This window comes from Schistocerca piceifrons, chromosome 1, assembly GCF_021461385.2.
Source record: "Schistocerca piceifrons isolate TAMUIC-IGC-003096 chromosome 1, iqSchPice1.1, whole genome shotgun sequence".
Classification (NCBI taxonomy): Eukaryota; Metazoa; Arthropoda; class Insecta; order Orthoptera; family Acrididae; genus Schistocerca; species Schistocerca piceifrons.
The window spans coordinates 130,668,824-130,692,230 of NC_060138.1; the positions used below are offsets into that span (position 1 = coordinate 130,668,824).

A 23,407-nucleotide genomic window follows, 5' to 3' on the forward strand; every position below is an offset into this window, starting at 1 on the left:
TGGACTGCCCTGCAGGATTCATGGTGTCATTTCCCTGCACCACTACTTCAGACATTAGTCGAGTCCATGCCACATCATGTTGCGGCACTTCTGCGTGCTCGCGGGGGTCGTACACGATATTAGGCAGGTGTACCAGTTTCTTTGACTCTTCATTGTATACAGAACCATGTTACTGCTTCGATAAACGTTTATTTCCTCTTTTAATATAAGTTAGATTTATTCAATGCGAAAACGACGAGACGACTCTCAGTTGACAATACAGTAATACAATTCAACACAGTGTAAATATAAAATTCCATATTCATTGCATCTTCTAAGCAGACCGTTGTCCGTCACCGCAGCTGAGTGGACAGTGCACTAGTTTGTCAAGCCGGGTGCCTGGGTTCGTTTCCCGGCAGGGTTGGAGATTTTCTCCGCTCAGTGACTGAGTGTTTGTGTCGTCTTCATCATCCTCATTTCATCCTCATCGATGCGCAAGTCGCCGAAGTGGCGTCACCTCAAAAGACGTGCACCAGGGGATCAGGTCTATCCGCAGGGAGGCCCTTGCCACACGACATTTCATTTCAGCAGAGCGTTTATCCCTTTCCTTCTGGACGATCTGTGGCCGTATATACCACTACTCGCTCTCAGCGACAAATGAATTTCCCCCCCCCCCTTCTGTACTCGTTTCTCGAAATATAGGAAACATAAAATAGTAAAACTGATAGTAATTCAGCGCTATTCAGGTAACTGTTCACCTCAAATATTTCCGAAACGTTTGAAGATATTGTAATTTGTTTTCACCCGAATGGTGTGTGAGAATGTTCCAACTAAACGACTTAAACTCTTTTTACATAGGTTCATTTATTACAGAGATATCGGGGTCAACGTCACTGTTTCAACTGAAGCATGGTAATTTCTGCTGCTAGTGTCATAATTCTAAAGCAGACAAATTTAACGGCGTTCCGCTCTTCAAAATACATTCACTAGCTTCAGAGATTACAACGTTCAGAGATGAGGATTTGTGTGTTTTGCACTGTAAACTAGTCGCTGTCTTATGCGGAAATTCGTGATTTCATACCCAAATAGGGAAGTACGTCACATCCCATAAGAAGGAAACGATGTTGCACCGCCGCTGTACTGATATAAAAGAAGCACACTGGAAATATGTCCATGATGTTTCCATCGTGGGGGACCACAGTCATGTACAAATTTTCGAAAGGAACTTCCACCATTTGACTGTTAACTGTTCATTTATTTTATACAGTTATGGCTTTATAGCCATTTACAAATACATGTTGAATTGAAAATTAATAAAGCGTGCGTATACAGGGTGTCCCAGCTATCTTGTCCACCCAAAATATCTCTGGAACAATAACGGCTATTGGAAAACGACTTTCACCGGTATCAAATGTAGGACTGGGGCCCATGAATGTACATATTTGGAAACATTTTAAAACGAAAGCATATGTGTTTTTTAACACAAACTTATGTTTTTTTAAATGGACCTATATTTTTTCTTCAGCAATCCATAGCATGACAAAGCACATAAACAATGGCGTTGATTGCATCGCAATATTCCCATTACATCCCGAGATATTGAGACGCGAAGTTGACGCTTGAAACACCCGACATGCGCTGCTAGCGCACGTCCTGAGGCTCAGGCGTGAACCCCATGCTGCCCGTAATCGCGATGTGATTGACATGTGTAATCACACTTCCATACTTATCAAGAGGTCCGAAACGAATAATACGGTCTGCTGCCATCAACTCTCATAAGCACATAATGGTTTCCCTCTTGCACGTTTTACGTATCTACGTACACAATATGAACCAGTACCGATCGGTGTACACCCGTCAGGTTGTCTTATTTATCCTGCACACCCAAAATAAGGTTTATCTAATGCGTTATATGACCCATTGTGCCTGTCGCGCAGGGCCTGGCTCTACCTAGTCAAGTGTGCAACGTAGTTCCCACTACTGCCACAGTTACCACTTCGCCTTGTTTATGATTTGCGACCCATGCGAACTCCTGTACTCCACCACCCTTCAAGCATCCCATTTGTTGTTGCTTTGGCGTGCATGGGGTTCACGCCTGAGCCTCAGGACGTCGGGTGTTTCAAGCGTCAACTTCGCGTCTTAATATCTCGGGACGTAATGGGAATATTGCGATGCAATCAACCCCATTGTGTATGTGCTTTGTCATGCTATGGATTGCTGAAGAAAAAAATGTAGGAGGTCCATTTAAAAAACCATAAGTTTGTGTTAAAAAACACATATGCTTTCGTTTTAGAATGTTTCCAAATATGTGCATTCATGGGCCCCGGCCCTACATTGATACCGGTGAAAGTCGTTTTCCAATAGCTGTTATTGTTCCAGAGATATTTTGGGTGGACAAGATAGCTGGGACACCCTGTATAGTGCAGGATATAGGAACAAGAATTGTTACGTATTTAAAAATTTTACTTACATGTTAAAATATGTCTGACCTGTGTGTGACATGTCATCATCGAAAAAACATGTTTCTGGTCTTACAGACCATTTGTCGTGTGACAAGGTGTGAGTAAATTTCGAAGATACGCAATATGTTTGACATTGTGCACAGTGAAACCCATTAATACATAATGTGGCCTATTCAACACCAATATATTCCTATGACCTGATTTCGTCACTTCGTACCGCTCTGTTCATCTTCTGCCGTTAAAATATGCCAAACAACAGTCAAGTGGCGGAAATTTCTTAAAAAAAGAAAATGACGTTCACGGTCGTCAAGTGTTGATTGGCTGGTTGGCCTGAAAATAATAAATGTCTTCATAAAGCAAGGTAATCTAGATATGCTACTTTTTTTACGAAATAGGTTTTTGGCTTCTGTTGCTCATTAGAGAACACACATGTTCGTTCCACAGAGAGTGCGGGTGCCTCTAGAATAAGTCAGGCCAGCCTTGATCGCATTTTCCGCGCGATCTGCTTCAGTCCGTATCGCTTGCCTCATCACCAGCGCAGTAACTAACGGGATTACAAAAACGCATGGAATTTTTTCGGTCGCTTGTGATGGGCACATCAGGACCATAGATCCCTTTTTAAAAGAATTCTCTTTTAAAGCTAAAGCTTTGGAGCTATCGTTACAAATCATGGACGGATGAATGTAGGAGATATGCATTACTGGGCCATTAACAATCCTCGCTGACTTAGCCAGGTTGAGCATCAGAAGCTGTGTAGTGGAAAGGTTCGTGGGGGGTCACTGGAGACTATGTGGTTGGTTCTTTCTTCGTTGGGGAAACATTGACGGGCAAGAGACACGCATAATTCCTTATCGAAGTTCTAGCGGTTCTGCTAGACGAGGTACCACTTAATATTCGCAAATGTATGTGGTACCAGCAGTCTACTCGCTTGTGGATAGGAATGCACTCACCCAGCTTTTTCCTGGTCGCTAGATATGACGTGTAGCTGTTATGAGCTGGCGTGCACGTTCGCATGGACTTTCGTACCTGTGGTTAACTTGAAGGTGAAGTCTGTGCAAAAGTTTTGGTGTCCCAAGAGGATCTAAAACATCTCACTGTTGCGGCATGTGCAAAGATATCGGAGGAATCTGTTCAGTGTGTCGAAGAGTTACCGCAGCGGCGACTGCAGATGTGTATCGCAATAGACGTTGGGCGTTTCGAACTCTTCACGACATAGATGGAATTTCAAGCAATTGTTTATGACGATATTCTTTGAGAATACCTTATTTTTGCTTCTGTAATTTTGCTGTGAAAGCGTGTGTCCTGACATTCAACTCATGACGCGAGGTCATTATTTAACAATCCGTATACCTCAGTTTCCAGGCCGGCCGCTGTGGCCGAGTGGTTCTAGGCGCTTTAGCCCGAACCGCGCTGCTGTTACGGTCGCAGGTTCGAATCCTTCTTCGGGCATGGATGTGTGTGATGTCCTTAGGTGCGTTAGGTTTAAGTAGTTCTAAGCCGAGGGGACGGATGACCTCAGATGTTAAGTCCCATTGTGCTTAAGGCCATTTTTTTTCAGTTTCCAGTTTTACATAACCATTCAACTTTTGACATGCACCTTCATTCGAATGTTCTGGAAGAAACGCGAGCAGGCTCTTGGTTCAAATGGCTCTGAGCACTATGGGACTTAACAAACGCGAGCAGAACTGTTAGCGTATTTAACTGGCGAATCATTGTTAGAGGCTACATCCTTTGGCTGCCAGTTGGTGTGTCGGTCCATTGACATACAGCGTAGTGTGATTAATAACAATTTCAATTTAAACTTCTCTTCTGCTTTTCTAAGAAGACTCTTTCAGGTGCGTCCAGCTGTAGCGTCACATGAGCCTAACACGACACTTGCGTTAAACAACACTAACTCCCGCATAAGACAGCAGTCGTTTTCAAATTCAAAACTTTCAAAGACCCTTTGTGGATCTTTGAAAGAACTACAGTAAACAGCTTATGCGGTCAAATGGACTTCCATTCATTTTAATTCGAATTTGCTAATAATAGCTTTGCGTAATATTGTGGTATGAAAGCTCCGATTTCATCAATCGTGTATTATTTTAACCGTGGTTGCCCCCACCTGTAGAGTAGTTTGTGGTTTAAATTGGTTGGTCCCTGTCGTTTCAACGCTCAAGATGCGACGTCGTCGCGACAAGCAGTGTTTGCAGGCAACCACCACACCGCTCCACTCTCCAGAGCGATGGGAAGTCTCTGCCTACCACAAAACTCACGTAAAAAAATCTGAAATATATCTGCGGAATGCTTATCTCTGTAGTATTTCCAAGCATGTGAAAAACCTGCTCTTGATTTTATTAGGGTCATAGCTATGTTAAATTTCTTGTAACGGGTGAAATTTTCTCGCCCTGGAAAAACGTTCAGTCTTATCACGTTATATCATTCATTCGTATCACGTTATATCTCGGAAAATTACTAACGTCGCTGAAGAAATTTCTTGTTGATTACTAAAATTCTTAGCTCCTGAGTTGCGTAAAGTACTTGAGAACAGCATTTTATGAAATTTTGTCGATATTTGACTCTTAACATATATGAAATTTGAGGTCTATCTATCGCACACAAATCGCGTAAAAATATGAAATGAATCTGTGATATACAGGGTGGTCCATTGATCGTGACCGGCCCAAATATCTCACGAAATAAGCGTCAAACGAAAAAACTACAAAGAACGAAACTCGTCTAGCTTGAAGGGGGAAACCAGATGTCGATATGGTTGGCCCGCTGGATGGCGCTGCCATACATCAAACGGATATCAATTGCGTTTTTTTAAAATAGGAACCCCCATTTTTTATTACATATTCGTGTAGAAATATGAATGTTTTAGTTGGACCACTTTTTTCGCATTGTGATAGATGGCGCTGTAATAGTCAAAAACGTATAAGTACGAGGTATCACGTAACATTCTGCCAGTGCGAACGGTATTTGCTTCGTGATACATTACCCGTCTTAAAATGGACCGTTTACCAATTGCGGTAAAGGTCGGTATCGTGTTGATGTATGACTGTTGTGATCAAAATGCCCAACGGGCGTGTGCCATGTATGCTGCTCGGTATCCTGGACGACATCATCCAAGTGTCCGGACCGTTCGCTGGATAGTTACGTTACTTAAGGAAACAGGAAGTGTTGGGCCACATGTGAAACGTCAACCACGACCTGCAACAAATTGTGATGCCCTAGTAGGTGTTTTAGCTGCTGTCGCGGCTAATCCGCACAATCAGTAGCAGACAAATTGCGCGATAATCGGTAATCTCAAAAACGTCGGTGTTGAGAATGCTACATCAACATCGATTGCACGCGTACCATATTTCTATGCACCAGGAATTGCATGGCGACGACTTTGAACGCCTTGACAGATCTGCCACTGGACGCAAGTGGAATTACGGGACGATGGCAGATTTTTTGCACGCGTTCTATTTAGCGACGAACGTCATTCACCAACAGCGGTAACGTAAACCGGCATAATATGCACTATTGGGCAACGGAAAATCCACGATGGCTGCGATAAGTGGAACATCAGCGACCTTGGCGGGTTAAGTATGGCGCGGCATTATGGGAGGAAGGATAATTGGCCCCCATTTTATCGATGCCGATCTAAATGGTGTAATGTATGCTGATTTCCTACGTAACGTTGTACCGATGTTACTACAAGATGTTTTAGTGCATGACAGAATGGCGATGTACTTCCAACATGATGGATGTCCGGCACATAGCTCGCGTCCTGTTGAAGCGGTATTGAATAGCATTTTTCATGACAGGTGGATTGGTCGTCTTAGCACCATACCATGGCCCGCACGTTCACCGGATCTGACGTCCCCGGATTTCTTTCTGTGGGGAAAGTTGAGGGACATTTGCTATCGTGATCCACCGACAACGCCTGACAATATGCGTCAGCGCATTTTCAGTGCATGCACGAACATTACGGAAGGCGAACTACTCCCTGTTGACAGGAGCCGGCCGAAGTGGCCGTGCGGTTAAAGGCGCTGCAGTCTGGAACCGCAAGACCGCTACGGTCGCAGGTTCGAATCCTGCCTCGGGCATGGATGTTTGTGATGTCCTTAGGTTAGTTAGGTTTAACTAGTTCTAAGTTCTAGGGGACTAATGACCTCAGCAGTTGAGTCCCATAGTGCTCAGAGCCATTTTTGTTGACAGGAATGTCGTTACATGCATTGCCAAATTTATTGAGGTTGATGGATATCATTTTGAGAATTTATTGAATTAATTTGGTATTTACAAGTAATCACGCTGTAACAGCATGCGTTCTCAGAAACGATAAGTTCACAAATGATCATGTATCACATTAGAACAACCGAAATAAAATGTTCAGACGAACCTACGTTCTGTATTTTAATTTAAAAAGCTACCGGTTACCAAGTGTTCGTCTAGAATTGTGAACCATATGTTTGTTACTATAACAGCGCCATCTATCACAAAGCGAATAAAGTGGTCCAACTAAAACATTCATATTTCTTTGCGTACTACACGAATATGCAATAAAAAATGGGGGTTCCTATTAAAAAAAAAACGCAGTTGATATCCGTTTGACCTATGGTAGCGCCATCTAGCGGGCCAACCATAGCGCCATCTGGTTTTCCCCATTCAAGCTAGACAAGTTTCGTTCTTTGTAGTTTTTTCGTTTGTCCCTTATTTCGTGAGATATTTGGCCCGGTCACTATCAGTGGACCACCCGGTACATTTCTGTAATGTGTCTATGGATGTAGAACATCTGTTCTTAATTGTAAATAGGACCAGACTTACATATTTTTTAGAAATAATAGAAACTTCTGCATCTGTAAATGCCTTCTAATTGAGAACTTGGAGACACGATAGTATGCGCAACGGAAGTAACAAACTATGTCAGTATAGCTCCGCGTGCTGTACTGCTGGCTAGAGCGATACAGACCCATAGATGTGAAATGCCAGCTACTTTACATCGGGCTACAGTCTGTACAGTTGCGCTAATTTTACCTCTTACGAAGTGTCTACCAGGAATTGTTCAATTCTGGCGTTAGCCTCCCTTTCCTATCTGCGCTCTTACCTGAACTCTGACATGAGCCACCCTTTCCTGCTGACTTCCCGCCACCTGATTCTGCTCCGTGACTGGGAGTCAGAGCTTGTGTGCAAGGGCTGCTAAAACGTTACCTGCCCTCAGCTCTTCTGAGCCCAGCCCCGTAACGCTTCGGGAAGCTTAGGCTAGCACGCAAAGCTCCCACTTGTTGCTTCAGCACTTTGCGCGTAATTCTGCTCCAGACCATCCACAGCTCCGTTACACGAGCGTCTCAGAAAGTTCAAGAAGTCCTGCAACGTCTTTAATGCCTTAACTCCACGAGTAATTTCCTCATACAGGCTCCGTTCCATATAATTTTGGAGTTCAAGCGGCAGCTTCTGACATTGTGACCGAGGCGTTACTCCACGTGGAGTCACGGTCAGGGAAGACGAATTGTCGTTCGATGCGGAGTATCAAGGGCAAACTGCAGTACATACAGGGTGTTTCAAAAATGACCAGTATATTTGAAACGGCAATAAAAACTAAACGAGCAGCGATAGAAATACACCGTTTGTTGCAATATGCTTGGGACAACAGTACATTTTCAGGCGGACAAACTTTGGAAATTACAGTAGTTACAATTTTCAACAACAGATGGCGCTGCAAGTGATGTGAAAGATATAGAAGACAACGCAATCTGTGGGTGCGCCATTCTGTACGTCGTCTTTCTGCTGTAAGCGTGTGATGTTCACAACGTGCAAGTGTGCTGTGGACAACATGGTTTATTCCTTAGAACAGAGGATTTTTCTGGTGTTGGAATTCCACCGCCTAGAACACAGTGTTGTTGCAACAAGACGAAGTTTTCAATGGAGGTTTAATGTAACCAAAGGACCGAAAAGCGATACAATAAAGGATCTGTTTGAAAAATTTCAACGGACTGGGAACGTGATGGATGAACGTGCTGGAAAGGTAGGGCGACCGCGTACGGCAACCACAGAGGGCAACGCGCAGCTAGTGCAGCAGGTGATCCAACAGCGGCCTCAGGTTTCCGTTCGCCGTGTTGCAGCTGCGGTCCAAATGACGCCAACGTCCACGTATCGTCTCATGCGCCAGAGTTTACACCTCTATCCATACAAAATTCAATCGCGGCAACCCCTCAGCGGCGCTACCATTGCTGCACGAGAGACATTCGCTAACGATATAGTGCACAGGATTGATGACGGCGATATGCATGTGGGCAGGATTTGGTTTACTGACGAAGCTTATTTTTACCTGGACGGCTTCGTCAATAAACAGAACTGGGGCATATGGGGAACCGAAAAGCCCCATGTTGCAGTCCCATCGTCCCTGCATCCTCAAAAAGTACTGGCCTGCGCCGCCATTTCTTCCAAAGGAATCATTGGCCCATTTTTCAGATCCGAAACGATTACTGCATCACGCTATCTGGACATTCTTCGTGAATTTGTGGCGGTACAAACTGCCTTAGACGACACTGCGAACACCTCGTGGTTTATGCAAGATGGTGCCCGGCCACATCGCACGGCCGACGTCTTTAATTTCCTGAATGAATATTTCGATGATCGTGTGATTGCTTTGGGCTATCCGAAACATACAGGAGGCGGCGTGGATTGGCCTCCCTATTCGCCAGACATGAACCCCTGTGACTTCTTTCTGTGGGGACACTTGAAAGACCAGGTGTACCGCCAGAATCCAGAAACAATTGAACAGCTGAAGCAGTACATCTCATCTGCATGTGAAGCCATTCCGCCAGACACGTTGTCAAAGGTTTCGGGTAATTTCATTCAGAGACTACGCCATATTATTGCTACGCATGGTGGATATGTGGAAAATATCGTACTATAGAGGTTCCCAGACCGCAGCGCCATCTGTTGTTGAAAATTGTAACTACTGTAATTTCGAAAGTTTGTCTGCCTGAAAATGTGCTGTTGTCCCAAGCATATTGCAACAAACGGTGTATTTCTATCGCTGCTCGTTTAGTTTTTATTGCCGTTTCAAATATACCGGTCATTTTTGAAACACCCTGTATCTGGACACACAATGTCTGAATATCGACCTGCTGATATGAATGTCCACTACACCATTGCAATGAAATCCTCGTATAATTTTCTTTGTAAATCAACATGACCACCGATATTCTGAAACGTCCACGAGATATTATGGTTTGCGCTAGTAAATAAGACAAATTCGCGCATCTGAGCAACCGACTAACTAACGGGAAGTGTATATTCGAAGTTTGGACAAGGTGAAACGGAGCGCATTACTGTGAAGTACGTCTTTCCTGGACATGCTTCTGATTCATCTAAGATCATAGAGGTTGTTCTTTCTATTCTTACTTGTTTGGAGATTACATTAAGAAGGCACAATCTATAATTAAAGAAGGACCAAACTGAAACATTTCTTGCAAGCAAGACAGGAATATTAGCGCAAATAGCTGTGTTTAATAAATTGCTGGACAGTAATTTACTTATTTGAAAGCAAAATAACAAGTGGTACCTTACGGAAGATGGCAGTTAGTAGTAAAATACACCAGGCAAAATAGCTGTAAACTAGAAGACAAAACTGCTTGCTTAATAACCAGCAGTGTAGGTGTTAATCAAAGGCACATAATTAAGTTCGAAGTTGATTTTCATAAATTGCACTTCCAACTTCAGTGCAATTTAGAATTTTCTTGATTGCAACACATCTAGGTCTTTGTTCATCTAGCTCTTTTTCTTTGAGGACAGTACTTTACATAGTCTTAACGATTAATTGGTTTCTTGTGTAACTTCGCCTTCCAACCGTCCCCCGTAGCAAGGACCAGAGGGGGTACAATTCAGAATGTTGGAAATTTGTGGTAAGGTCTTATGGGACCAAACTGCTGAGGTCATGGGTCCCTAAGCCTACACACTATTTGATCTAATTTAAACTAACTTACGCTATGAACAACACACACACCCATGCCCGATGGAGGACTCGAACCTCCGACGGGGGCAGTCGTGCGGACCGTGACAAGCTGCCCCAGACCGCGCGGGCCATCCAGAAACCTTTGTAGCCAAGGGCCGTGACCACTTCTGCTTATCCATCTTCTGAGGGTTGTCACGTTTAAGATGGTGTGTCACCTGACGACTAGAATGTGCAGGGGACCCATCACACTCTAAGAATATACACATCCTTGTAGCCAAACGAACCTCTTATTGTAACGCTGAAAGCTCGTTTTCAGGAAAATGTAACGTGGCCTTGTAAGACGATGTGACCCAGTCAACTGACCATTCATCATAACACCTCACACATTTATAGGGAAGTGCTCTTGAAGGCATGTCCTCGCCAAGGCATGTGGGTTTTTTGGTACCACCGATGTGAGATACGACTGTTGTTGATTTCGTTATGAGTGAAAGTATCTTAATCAGCGAATAGTATTAACGGGATGACTCGGCGATTTGAAATCAGCCAACGACAAAATTTCAGTCATCTACATTCATCTCCTTCTCGAAGAAGTTGAATTTCTTATATATGATGATGATAGGGGCAGTGTGTATAAAATAACCGCCATATTGTTGTATGTGAAACACCATGATGTGTAGAAATTCTGTGTGTACTTGTTGAATGATTATGTTCTTTAAACTGAGCGATGTACTTTACTTCATCCACTCTCTTTTCATTTACACCAGTGGTGGCCAAGATTTTGGCTCAGGGGCCGTGCCCGGACCTGAGTGCCAAAGTGCTCAGCCTCGCTACAGATTTCCCCCACCACCAAGCCACACTGAGTGTGAGGAGGGGGAAGGAAGCAAAACGGCAAACGCGTCACTGCATGTGACTTGGTTTTATATTTCACGTTTCTCAACAACATACTTTGCAATAATATATGAACTCTCCATATTCATTCTTCAGTTCCATACAAGTGACAATGGAATAATTGGTGCGACTTCAGACATTTTACTATTCGTACCAGCAGTTTCTTCACGTGCTCCATGGCTGCAAATTTAGCACAAAGTGCTCCGTGATGTTGAGAACAGTGAATCCCGTCTGTCGATCCTTTTAATTTTTCGCTCTTCCATTGTCAACTAAACCTTTAAAATCTTTCTGCGTGGTACTGTAATGTCATTTCATAGCAGATATGCAGTACCCGTTATTTATGTGTATTGAGAATTCGCATCCCTCTCTTTGCTCACTCCCGTTCATTTTAATGGGTTGTAATGATAGGTCGCTAGACTGCCTCTTTTTATGTAAACAGCCACTGGATCTGTGATCATCCTTCATAGCATGAAGAGAGCGAAGGTAAACAGCGCGGACAGTACGATTCTGCCGAACTGAAGAGAGTTGTGGCGACTGAAAAATACCGCACCGCAATGCTAGGTGAAACGTGGCGCTGTTCCGGGTACTTCCGAAAAGGACCGAGCAAACCGAATGACAAGCGCGGCCCTGGCCTCCAAGCGACCGGCACACACATTGCGCTCATGGAGTTAAGCACGCCGCGGCCGACTCTGATTTACACGGTCACATGTATGGCTGCTGGCCGCCGCACCAGTCGCACGTGCTTTAGTGGTAACACGAGTAGACATTCTTTAATCTGATAGTATACAGTCAGGAAATCATGTGTTTTATTCTCTAAGGGTAACAGCAACATTTCCATTACAAAACCCGTACGCAGATACCATACCGGCATGCTAAACAATTGAAAATATGTATGGGAAGCTTAAACGATACACTATAACTGGCCGACAAATCGTAGTCTTAGTTGGAAAAGTAAATTATGTAAACTCAAGCGTAACTTCCAACCTTGAACTTAAGGACAAAAGTGGCAGTTGATAAATGAACTCATACCAACTGGAGTACAAGCACATGAAATGAAAATTTATCCCAGTAACAAGCTGTATCTCTGTAACTCATAACAATTGGGTACATGTTATACGGAATGTTTTATTCGAATTGGTCGGTACTCTACCATTCCTAAAATATTTATGTTACTCCTGAAACGCCCAGTACATGCAGATGTCATTAGCATCAGTATAAGAATAGCTTTTAGCTTATAACCAAAATAAAGGCAGTATCGTCGAAAGGGCACGTCTTTGCATACTTGTGAAATGAAAACCTACTGCTGGCTAACATTCAGTAACATGTTTGTCGAGCATTTGTCGCGGAGTTCTTTTCCGCTCTTCGACTATACGACTTCACTCTTTGAAGAGGATTCCTGTGAGAGAGCTGTACAAGTTTCAACTGATCCCAAGCGTGCTGAATCGAGTGTTTACAAGGTAGACGGTGTATACTTACGCATTTTGGTCTTGAATGAACAAACCATCGCAGTACACAATATGTCAGAGGATCCCCTCCTGTTACTGCGCAGCCCTCAAATTACTTTCGATATCAGTGAGAGGTAACCGGTATTGCTGTATGGCGCTGGCCCCAGGCATGGCTAAACCCATGGGGACTGAAATCGTGAGCGTTGCGTTGGTAGCCGGCCTCCACACGCTTCTGCGATGATCAAAGAAATCCAGCATGCTACAGTGGGTCGAATTTGATGCCATTGATCCAGGTTGTTTGCGACGTGGTCCCTTGACCACCTCCTCCGCGCACGACTGTGCTCGGTGGTAGGAGGGAGGGGGGGGGGGTTGTGTTGTTGTCCCAGTAGACTGCTACTGGCCAAATGGATTGTGTGGGGACGGTTGCATACTCCGACTCAACACAGCCCTCACAATTGTCTCCAGAAAGGCAGCACCCAGATCTGTTGCTTCCTCCTTGAGTCCTGTCGAATAAACAGTGGAAATTCCGACAGAGGATACAGGGAGAATGTCGCTTGAAATCATCTGAATCTGAGCACCGGAAGTTGGCTTTGAGATCTCCGTTATCATATGGTACTTGTGAGTCATAATTTTCTAGCTCGCGATCATCAGTTGGTGTTTCAGGCCACAAGTGACCTACATACCTCAACGCCAATTCGACGGGCGACTTCCCATGCTAACAATACTTTTTGTTCTTAAATTGACGTATTATAAGCTTGAAATGACCCTTCAAGGTATATTGTCAGACTGAGCAGTAGTGTACACAAAGAGTTGTTCGTGTGTGTTAGAGCGCCTATGTAGAGAGAGAGTGGCCAATCGACCCGTAGCCGCCATGTTTTTACCAGATTGCGCGCGGGATGTGCAATTGGCTAGCGATGCAAGCAGAAAGCTGGCCACTCCACGAGTAAAATAAGGCATGTGTATGAAGCATGAGACCAAAGCAGATCTTCTTGTTTAATACTTGGTACATAATTAAAACAAATGCCATTCGTCTATGTTTATATAGGCCTAATAAATATATGAGCAAATGGAAGTATCGTGAAACAGTGTGTATGTCCGCCGAATTTCAACAGCTGTATTTTATGATGCTATATAAACATTGACAACTCATTGATGAGGAAAAAGACGTTTCATTTAATGTATCTCAGAGTACATGATGCTATGTCAGATTTTTCCGTGTGGGTATTCATCGCTGAAATTGGTAAACTCTTGTCTCATTCCGTCCCCACATAATGCATTTTAAGTGTGTGTCGATCTTATAACATTTTCTTATCCTGGCAAAACATATCATTCTGTACACGCTTTTAGGAACTCTATACCACAGAAAATCGGAAAAATATCAATACTTAGGTAGTCTTCTGGAACAGCTGAAAGTAATTCAAAATAGGTAACTGAATATCCACACGATAATTATAATTTACAGGACTGTGAGTAGCCAAGACTACAGAGCCAAGTGCGAGTCGCCAGTCGGAAGTACGTAGACTTAAGGTTCCGTATACATGTTAAAACACATCGTGTAGCATGAATTGTCACTCTAGAACCATTAAAAGTCTAGAAAATAACGTTTAAAAAAACCTTGATTGAGCAGGATTCGAACTCACGACCTTCGGATTACAAAATTAAAATTTTAGCCCTGTGCTACAAGGCAACGTCTGTAGAACTGTAGTGTTCAGATATTTTTATTTTTATGGAGGGGATGTATCAATAAAAAGGTTATTCTGTAGTTTTTTAATTTCGTTTTGTAGGCATTGTAAGCATATAGAAAGAAATTGATTGTTCGATACACAAAGAAACCAAACGAGCTTTCTGATAGTTTCTTCATTTGTTGGGAAAACGGGCATCATATATCCGTCTACACTTCGGTTTTTGCATCCAACAGCGGAGCAACCAGGCATTCCTCTTGACTGTCCTTGATGATTTTGTAATTCATGTTATCAGTGACGCTCAGTAAACCACTATAAATAAAAAATTTTGCCTCTAAAATTGCTGTGAAGTTGTAAAAGTATCGTCATAGATCCGATTAACAGAGTGACTGTAAGGTAATTTAAGTAAATATAACCGACAGAGAACATGCAAAAGTCCTTCAATATTACCGTATTACAACCGGTACATAATAGTACAATGGAATTGGCGTTCGAAGCGTTGAAGAGAACCAATGGTACAGAATCACACACAGTATCTATTTATACTCGTACCACGTCAGCGTTAGTTTGGTAAAACATGGCGTCCTTGGCTCTTAGCCAAACAGCGACGCTGTCACCATTAGCCACTCTCTCCCTCTATATAGGCTCTCTAGTGAGTGTAGATACCATACGCCCCCACTGAACTGTAGTTACATATATTTATCTCCATTACACAGCTGGCTGTAAGTAGCGATTTACGATGGTCAAACGAGTATTGATACAGAATTCCTGATCGTAATCATAGAAGCAGTGCAAGTCCTGAGGATGGGACAAAACTTTTTTTGAGCTATTTATTGTCAGTATTCCTGTGAGGCACTTGCAGGAACTAGCCTCCTGACGTGCTACGATGTCTTTCATTGCAGTGGTGTGGAAAGTCCGTAACGAGAATCTGATACTGCGAGCCCACATTGGTTTATATTGAGTGACGGTATGTGTGTGTGTTGCAGGTGCGGCCAGGAGACACGCGTGATCCCCCGCATCCTGCAGATGCGCTCCCACTGGCTCAAGTCGCAGAAGGAGAGCGTCAGGCTGGAGGAAGCCGGACTCTCTAAAGAGGTAAAGCGAGCACCCGGTACCCAGCACTGCGTACCCAGGCGACAGTGGAAAGTGTTACACCTATAAGTGCGAGTCCAATATTCAGCAAAGTTCGTGCACATGTTCGTCACACAACTGGTATTAAATGATTTAAACACTCGTTGCTTTCCGAATTGATTGTCATGATCACTGTGACATTAGTTTCCAACATGGGGGTAATCTCCACCTGAGGGGTAACATGTAACTTTCTGAGTCGTAGAAAGAAAGGACTTCAACACTGTTTCGTTCACGAAACTAAATTATTTTCAAAAGATCATTAATACTATGACTATTTCGGTAGACTGTAACGCTGATGGCTTGTTGGGGCAGAAGCCCTTTTCTTGATGAGGGCAGTATTGTACACTTCATATTATTATTCTATCGGAAGTTGAAATTGTAGTAAAAACCTTCTGCCCATTGTGCTATAGACGCAGTACTTCTGCATAAACTACATAAGAGTCTGGTTACCAGATAATATAGCGGAAAAGTCGAGCCTGTAATTTTTTTCCAGTGACGAAAAGTTTCAGTAAGGTTTGAAATGTGGATAAAGTTTGTTGACAGTTGCTAAATGCTCGGTCTCTCAAATACCAGATGAGTATAGTGTGTGTAATCTGAGCGCCGTGACTTCCGCTGCCTTCGACCCTTCTGGTTAGCCGAGCGCGTTAACGCGCGTCTTTTCGGATGCGGGGAGGCGAGCCTGTCGTGGATCCTAACTACATCTACATCCATATTCCGCAAGCCACCTGATGGTGTGTGGCGGAGGGTACCTTGAGTACCTGTATCGGTTCTCCCTTCTGTTCTAGTCTCGTATGGTTCGTGGAAAGAAGGATTGTCGGTATGCCTCTGTGTGGGCTCTAATCTCTCTGATTTTATCCTCATGGTCTCTTCGCGAAATATACGTAGGAGGGAGCAATATAGTGCTTGACTCCTCGGTGAAGGTATGTTCTCGAAACTTCAACAAAAGCACGTACCGAGCTACTGAGCGTCTCTCCTGCAGAATCTTCCACTGGAGTTTATCTATCATCTCCGTAACGCTTTCGCGATTACTAAATGATCCTGAAACGAAGCGCGCTGCTTTCCGTTGGATCTTCTCTGTCTCTTCTATCAACCCTATCTGGTACGGATCCCACACTGCTGTGCAGTATTCAAGCAGTGGGCGAACAAGCGTACTGTAACCTACTTCCTTTGTTTTCGGATTGCATTTCCTTAGGATTCTTCCAATGAATCTCAGTCTGGCATCTGCTTTACCGACGATTAATCTTATATGATCATTCCATTTTAAATCACTCCTAATGCGTACTCCCAGATAATTTATGGAATTAACTGCTTCCAGTTGCTGACCTGCTATTTTGTAGCTAAATGATAAGGGATCTATCTTTCTATGTATTTGCAGCACATTACACTTGTCTACATTGAGATTGAATTGCCATTCCGTGCACCTTGCGTCAATACGCTGCAGATCCTCCTGCATTTCAGTACAATTTTCCATTGTTACAACCTCTCGATATACTACAGCATCAACCGCAAATATCCTCAGTGAACTTCCGCTGTCACCCACAAGGTCATTCATGGGCTGGTAAGCCTGCCAGCCTGGATGTTGTGTTTAGGCGGTTTCCCACATCCAGCTAGGTGAACACCAGGTTGGTACCCATCTGCCACCTCAAACACACGCCACTCAAACATTTAGAAAACGTTCTCGCATTTGAACATGTGATTTACTCTATACGCAGGCAGAAGGATATCACAGATTTTGTCCCAGGGGAGCGACGTTGTTACGAGGGGTATCCGGTGACCAGCTGTCTGTGACATTGCTTCAGCACATACAACGATGACAACACCGCGGTGAACTGGAACAGACAAAGAAGAAGAAGAAAATGATGATGATGATGACATATAGACAGTTTCTATCTTTCATAAAGGGTGCTTATAATTAAACTGTCCTCCTCCTTAGCTGAGTGGCCAGCGCGTCTGAGAGCCATGTAGTGGGCCCGGGTTCGATTCCTGGCCGACTCGAAGTTTTCACCGCTCCGGGACTGGATTTTGTGTTGTCATCATCATTTGGTCATCATCGATGATGTAGCGTCATCGGAAAAAGACTTGCAACTCGGCGGCCGAACTTCCCTTTGTGGGGACTTCTGGCCATCAGTGCCCTAAGATCATTTCTTTCATAATTAAACTTCTGCTATTTGAGCCATTGTAGACGGAAAACTATTTACCGTATGGGTACTCAACTTTACAGGAATGATGTTCAGATTGTGCTCTGCAAGATTAGCGTCATCACTTGCTGTCAAGTGGCGGTTCTGATACTGCGACGTTGGGTTGAAACGCAACCATCAGTACGCATTAGAGTTGCTGACACTCAACGTGGATACGGAGGAAGTGAGCGGGGTTCCACTCGTAAAGCCGTTTTAATGCTGTTCTTCGCGAACATCGCCGTATTATAGGAATACGGAGCGAACCTCTTTTCGCACTGGTGTTGAATAATATGATTGTGAAGTTCGAATTAACTGGCGATTTGAATATTGGTCCGGGGCGAGGCCAATGGCCAATTACGCTACAGTTTGTTGAAGAAGTTACAGCACCAGTTGTTGAGGAAGTTACAGTTGCCATATCTGAGAATGCTGGACACAATCTGCGAACTTCAAGCAGTGCACGAACTGTCACGACAGCTGAAAGTTCCGTGGACCACTCTTGGGGGTCCTGTCACGGTTCGCACCCCCCCCCCCCCCCCTCCCCATCCCCTCTCCGTCGGACGTCCGAGTCCGCCCTCGGGCATGGGTGCGTGTGCTGTCCTTAGCGTAAGTTAGATTAAGTAGTATGTAAGCTTAGGGTCCCATAAGATCTTACCACAAATTTCCAATTTCCAGGCTGTTGAGTATGCAGATGGTGGTGAGTGGTGAGCACGTTACGCAATAAAAAATGGTACCTTCTCATGCGAAAATTGAAATAGATTTATTCGTTATTTCTCTTCCGCATGTCCTTACAAACGTTTGCACGAAGTTTGATTCTCCTACGATCTCTCGTTTTTCATGGGGCCACTCTGAAGTAGCGAAAGTTTAGTATATACTGGTGTTATTATATTAAAGCTTTGGAGTAAGATTTTACCTGTTAATGTCCAGACTAAGGCAACATTTTAAGTGATGAAGTTAAAGAGATCCGCTTCAGTTGTAGTAATTATTTATTCAAAACACTACCGCTTTCGGTGTTTTAAAATTCCACCTTCAGGTGCGTAAAATTATTGTACTTGGTAACACACAGCATGCGGTCTGCCCAGTCAGAGCAAGGACTCCAAATAACTGCATCTTGGCGGAAACTGTCGCCATCGGCCAACCACGACCAGCTGGTTGTCGTTCACACCGTGCGGTTGCCCGACGGTGGACAGTTTACGCCAAGATGCAGCGATTTGGAGCCCTTGCTCTGATTGACCCGACCGTATGTTATGCGTTAGCAACTACAATAACCCGCTTCTTGACATCCAGATTTACGTTTTCCGTGATTTCCTTACATCGCTCCAGGCAAATGTCTGGATTGTCCCTTCGAAAGGGCCCGGCGGATTTCCATCCCCGATCTTGATGCAATCCGAGCCTGGACTCCGTCTTTAAGGACCTCGATGCTGATGGGGTGGATGTTAAACTCAGTCTTCCTTCCTTCTTCCTTTTTTTGAATAAACAGTTACTACAGTTGAAGGGGATATCTTTAATTAACTAATTATGCCTCTCAGCTACGGATGTTCGGCATACCAAATCTTGAAGATTTTAAAATTTTAAACTCAGTCAATAACTACAGGGTGCGTCAAAAAAATGTATACACACTTTGAAGCGTCCTAGAAAATTTATTTCCCGTTCTACAATGTTAAATTTCTGGAAATGGAAAGCTTAAAGTTCAATTGGAAAAATAAATGTACTTTGCAAATGCGATTAATGTTCAAACTGGTGGCCTTCAGCATCAATACATTTCTGAGCACGAGTCACCACTGATTCCGTACATCGTACCTAAGTGTCCAGTGAGATTTATGCGCACACCGCCTGAATCTCATTCCAAAACGTGTCCAGGTTACGTGGTTTACGTTTGTACACCTCATGCAGCGGCGTGAGGTCTGGAGAGCGTGCAAGAAACTCGATTGGTCCCCTGCGTCCTATCCTTTGGCCTGGCACATTGTGATCCAGGTATGTTCGTACGTCCCTATGAAAGTGCGGCAGGGCGCCACCTTGTTGGAAATAAAACTCATCATTACCGTATAATACACGAATGGCAGGGAATATGGAGTCAGCAAGCATTGTTAGGTACGTTTCTCTAGTAACAGTACCTTCAAAGCGGAAAGGCCCAATGAGTCCCCTTGCAGACAAACCACACCACACATTTACACCAGGCAAATTCACAACCTTTTCAACTGTAATGTGAGGATTATCTTCAGCCCGGTACACGCAATTGTGTCTATTGGCAGTTCCATTGAGTTTGAATTGGGCTTCATGCGACCAAATTATGCAACCCATAAATCCCGGTTCACGTCTCACAAAAATCTAACCTTCGATCTGGATCGTCGTCACTTAGCTATTGCACCAGCCTTGGAATGTACACACGAAACTTGCCTTTCTTCAGAACGCGTAGCACGCTACTAGCACTTAACATTACTCTCACGTGCCGCTTGCCTAGAAGATTTTTGAGGCGAACGCTGAAACAGTTCCAAGACCGCAGTTGTGGAATCATCACTTGTATCTAGCTGTACGAGGTTGTCCTGATCTACCTTTATGCACATCACACACTGTTCCACTAATTTCGAATTTGTCTCGTTGACGTGTAATTGTTAACTTTGAAGGTGGTTCTGTACCATACTCACTTCTCCACTGTCTTCGAACTGTAGCTACATTCTCAAAGTTCCAGTACTAGTTAATTATCTGCTTCCGCGCTTCAAAGCTCAAACGCACGTCCGCCATGTTGCAGTCACTTCGTCGCCACTGCTGCCACCTGTTGAAGAAACATAACATTACTTTCTCACAGATGTTTAACCTTGTAGAACGGGTTCTGTACCATACTCACTTCTCCACTGTCTTCGAACTGCAGCTACATTCTCAAAGTTCCAGTACTAGTTAATTATCTGCTTCCGCGCTTCAAAGCTCAAACGCTCGTCCGCCATGTTGCAGTTACTTCGTCGCCACTGCTGCCACCTGTTGAAGAAACATAACATTACTTTCTCACAATGTTTAACCTTGTAGAACGGGAAATAAATTGTCTATAACAGTTCAAAGTGTGACTGAAACTTACATTTTTGCTGCCCCGGGAAGCCGTTAGGTAGGCCCTGCGACTGTGACCAATTGAATGAGTGACTGTTACAGCTGTTTATACCGTCCCCGACGCTGGTGCGTGTCGGCAGGTGCTGGACTCGGCGATCGCGGCGTTCTGCCTGGAGATCATCGCCCGGCACGGCGACCCGGCGCCGCGGCTCTGCAACAAGGACCCGCTGACGCTCAAGTCGGCCGCCTACCTGTCGGAGCTCTTCCCCAACGCCAAGTTCATCTTCATGCTGCGCGACGGCCGCGCCACCGTGCACTCCATCATCTCCAGGAAGGTAGGACGCGCGCGCGGAGGGCTGCGCACTGCGCCGTTTCCTGCACTCATCAGCTCTGTTGCTGTAGCCGTTCCTTATTTCTGCCTTCCTTCAGAACAGCAGTGGCACTTCGTGATTTCATTGCAGTCCCATAAAGGAGTAGCTGCACATACGTAAGAACAGAGCCGGCTTGTTCGACCAGCGATCTGTGACGTACAGCCGCGCGGGATTAGCCGAGCGGTCTAAGGGCGCTGCAGTCATGGACTGTGCGGCTGGTCCCGGCGGAGGTTCGAGTCCTTCCTCGGGCATGGGTGTCTGTGTTTGTCAAAAATGGTTCAAATGGCTCTGAGCACTATGGGACTTAACATCTTAGGACATCAGTCCCCTAGAACTTAGAACTACTTAAACCTAACTAACCTAAGGACATCACACAACACCCAGCCATCACGAGGCAGAGAAAATCCCTGACCCCGCCGGGAATCGAACCCGGGAACCCGGGCGTGGGAAGCGAGAACGCTACCGCACGACCACGAGATGCGGGCTCTGTGTTTGTGCTTAGGATAATTTAGGTTAAGTAGTGTGTAAGCTTAGGGACTGAAGACCTTAGCAGTTAAGTCCCATAAGATTTCATACTTTTTTTTTTTTTTTTTTTTTTTTTTTTTTTTTTTTTAACGTACAAATCTTCTCCAGTTTTCACGTATTTAGCACCGCTAGAACGCTTCCCTGTCTCGGAAGAGTTGAAACGTAGTCTTTGTTCATAATCTACATCTACATCCATACTCCACAAGCCACCTGACGGTGTGTGGCGGAGGGCACCTTGAGTACCTCTATCGGTTCTCCCTTCTATTCCAGTCTCGTATTGTTCGTGGAAAGAAGGATTGTCGGTATGCTTCTGTCTGGGCTCTAATTTCTCTGCTTTTATCCTCGTGGTCTCTTCGCGAGATATACGTAGGAGGGAGCAATATAGTGCTTGACTCCTCGGTGAAGGTATGTTCTCGAAACTTCAACAAAAGCCCGTACCGAGCTACTGAGCGTCTCTCCTGCAGAGTCTTCCACAGGAGTTTATCTATCATCTCCGTAACGCTTTCGCGATTACTAAATGATCCTGTAACGAAGCGCGCTGCTCTCCGTTGGATCTTCTCTATCTCTTCTATCAGCCCTATCTGGTACGGATCCCAAACTGCTGAGCAGTATTCAAGCAGTGGGCGAACAAGCGTACTGTATCCTACTTGTCCGCAGCTCGTGGTCGTGCGGTAGCGTTCTCGCTTTCCCGCGCCCGGGTTCCCGGGTTCGATTCCCGGCGGTGTCAGGGATTTTCTCTGCCTCGTGATGACTGGGTGTTGTGTGATGTCCTTAGGTTAGTTAGGTTTAAGTAATTCTTAGTTCTAGGGGACTGATGACCATAGATGTTAAGTCCCATTGTGCTCAGAGCCATTTGAACCATTTTTTTTGTATCCTACTTCCTTTGTTTTCGGATTGCATTTTCTTAGGATTCTTCCAATGAATCTCAGTCTGGCATCTGCTTTACCGACGATTAATCTCATATGATCATTCCATTTTAAATCACTCCTAATGCGTACTCCCAGATAATTTATGGAATTAACTGCTTCCAGTTGCTGACCTGCTATTTTGTAGCTAAATGATAAGGGATCTATCTTTCTATGTATTCGCAACACATTACACTTGTCTACAATGCGGAAATTCTGTTCGCGGTTTATCGGATTGTTTCTTTGTAATGTCCAGTCTTTGCTACTTATCGTATTACAATTTCTGTGATGCGAAAACATGATGATTCTAGGACTATCGCCCTAAAATGTCTGACACATTCTCTATTTTCTGTAATTACAGGACGTATATACAACCACTTCGCTTGCCCAAACTTTTTCAATTGACCACGGTTTCGAATGCACTAGGGCAGTCTTCATCAGAATAAAAAGTTTCATGGAACACATGTAATTACACCATAGTTTAACACTTCGCCGTCCGCAGGTCTCGTACAAATTTATTCGCTTGCCGCCGGCAGCGCTAATTCGGATTTCTTGGCTTGTCGCCGGTCGTTTATCACCTCTCCGTTGATGACAGGCTTCAAACACATTGACTTTTGCGCGCTTTAATTTTTCCGGAAATCCTCTATTTTGCCGTATCGTTCCACAAACCCGAATTTTCTTTTCAACTAACTTCCCTGCAAGTTCTACACTGTTATAATAATCATCCATGCAGAAGTGATGCCACTTTCCATCACAAGGTGTCAGTAGCTCCATCACTGTTTTTGCTAAAGGTTGTCCAGCGCCGGAATACATATTGAATGAGGAAATGTATCCCATACTCGAATCACACAGTATCCGAATGAGTATGCCGTATTTCGT

At 44.3% G+C, this 23,407-nt stretch overlaps 1 protein-coding gene across 4 annotated transcripts in view; it reads left to right on the top strand.

The window, feature by feature from the left end:
• The window catches only part of LOC124782465 (protein-tyrosine sulfotransferase-like), an 878,071-nt gene that overhangs the window by 791,486 nt on the left and 63,178 nt on the right, over positions 1-23,407 (top strand). For all 4 annotated transcript variants that reach the window (XM_047253943.1, XM_047253942.1, XM_047253944.1 and 1 more), the window contains 2 exons: positions 15,370-15,478; positions 20,868-21,062. In XM_047253943.1, coding sequence (XP_047109899.1) covers positions 15,370-15,478; positions 20,868-21,062 — 304 coding nt within the window. The remainder of the gene's footprint in view (positions 1-15,369; positions 15,479-20,867; positions 21,063-23,407) is intronic.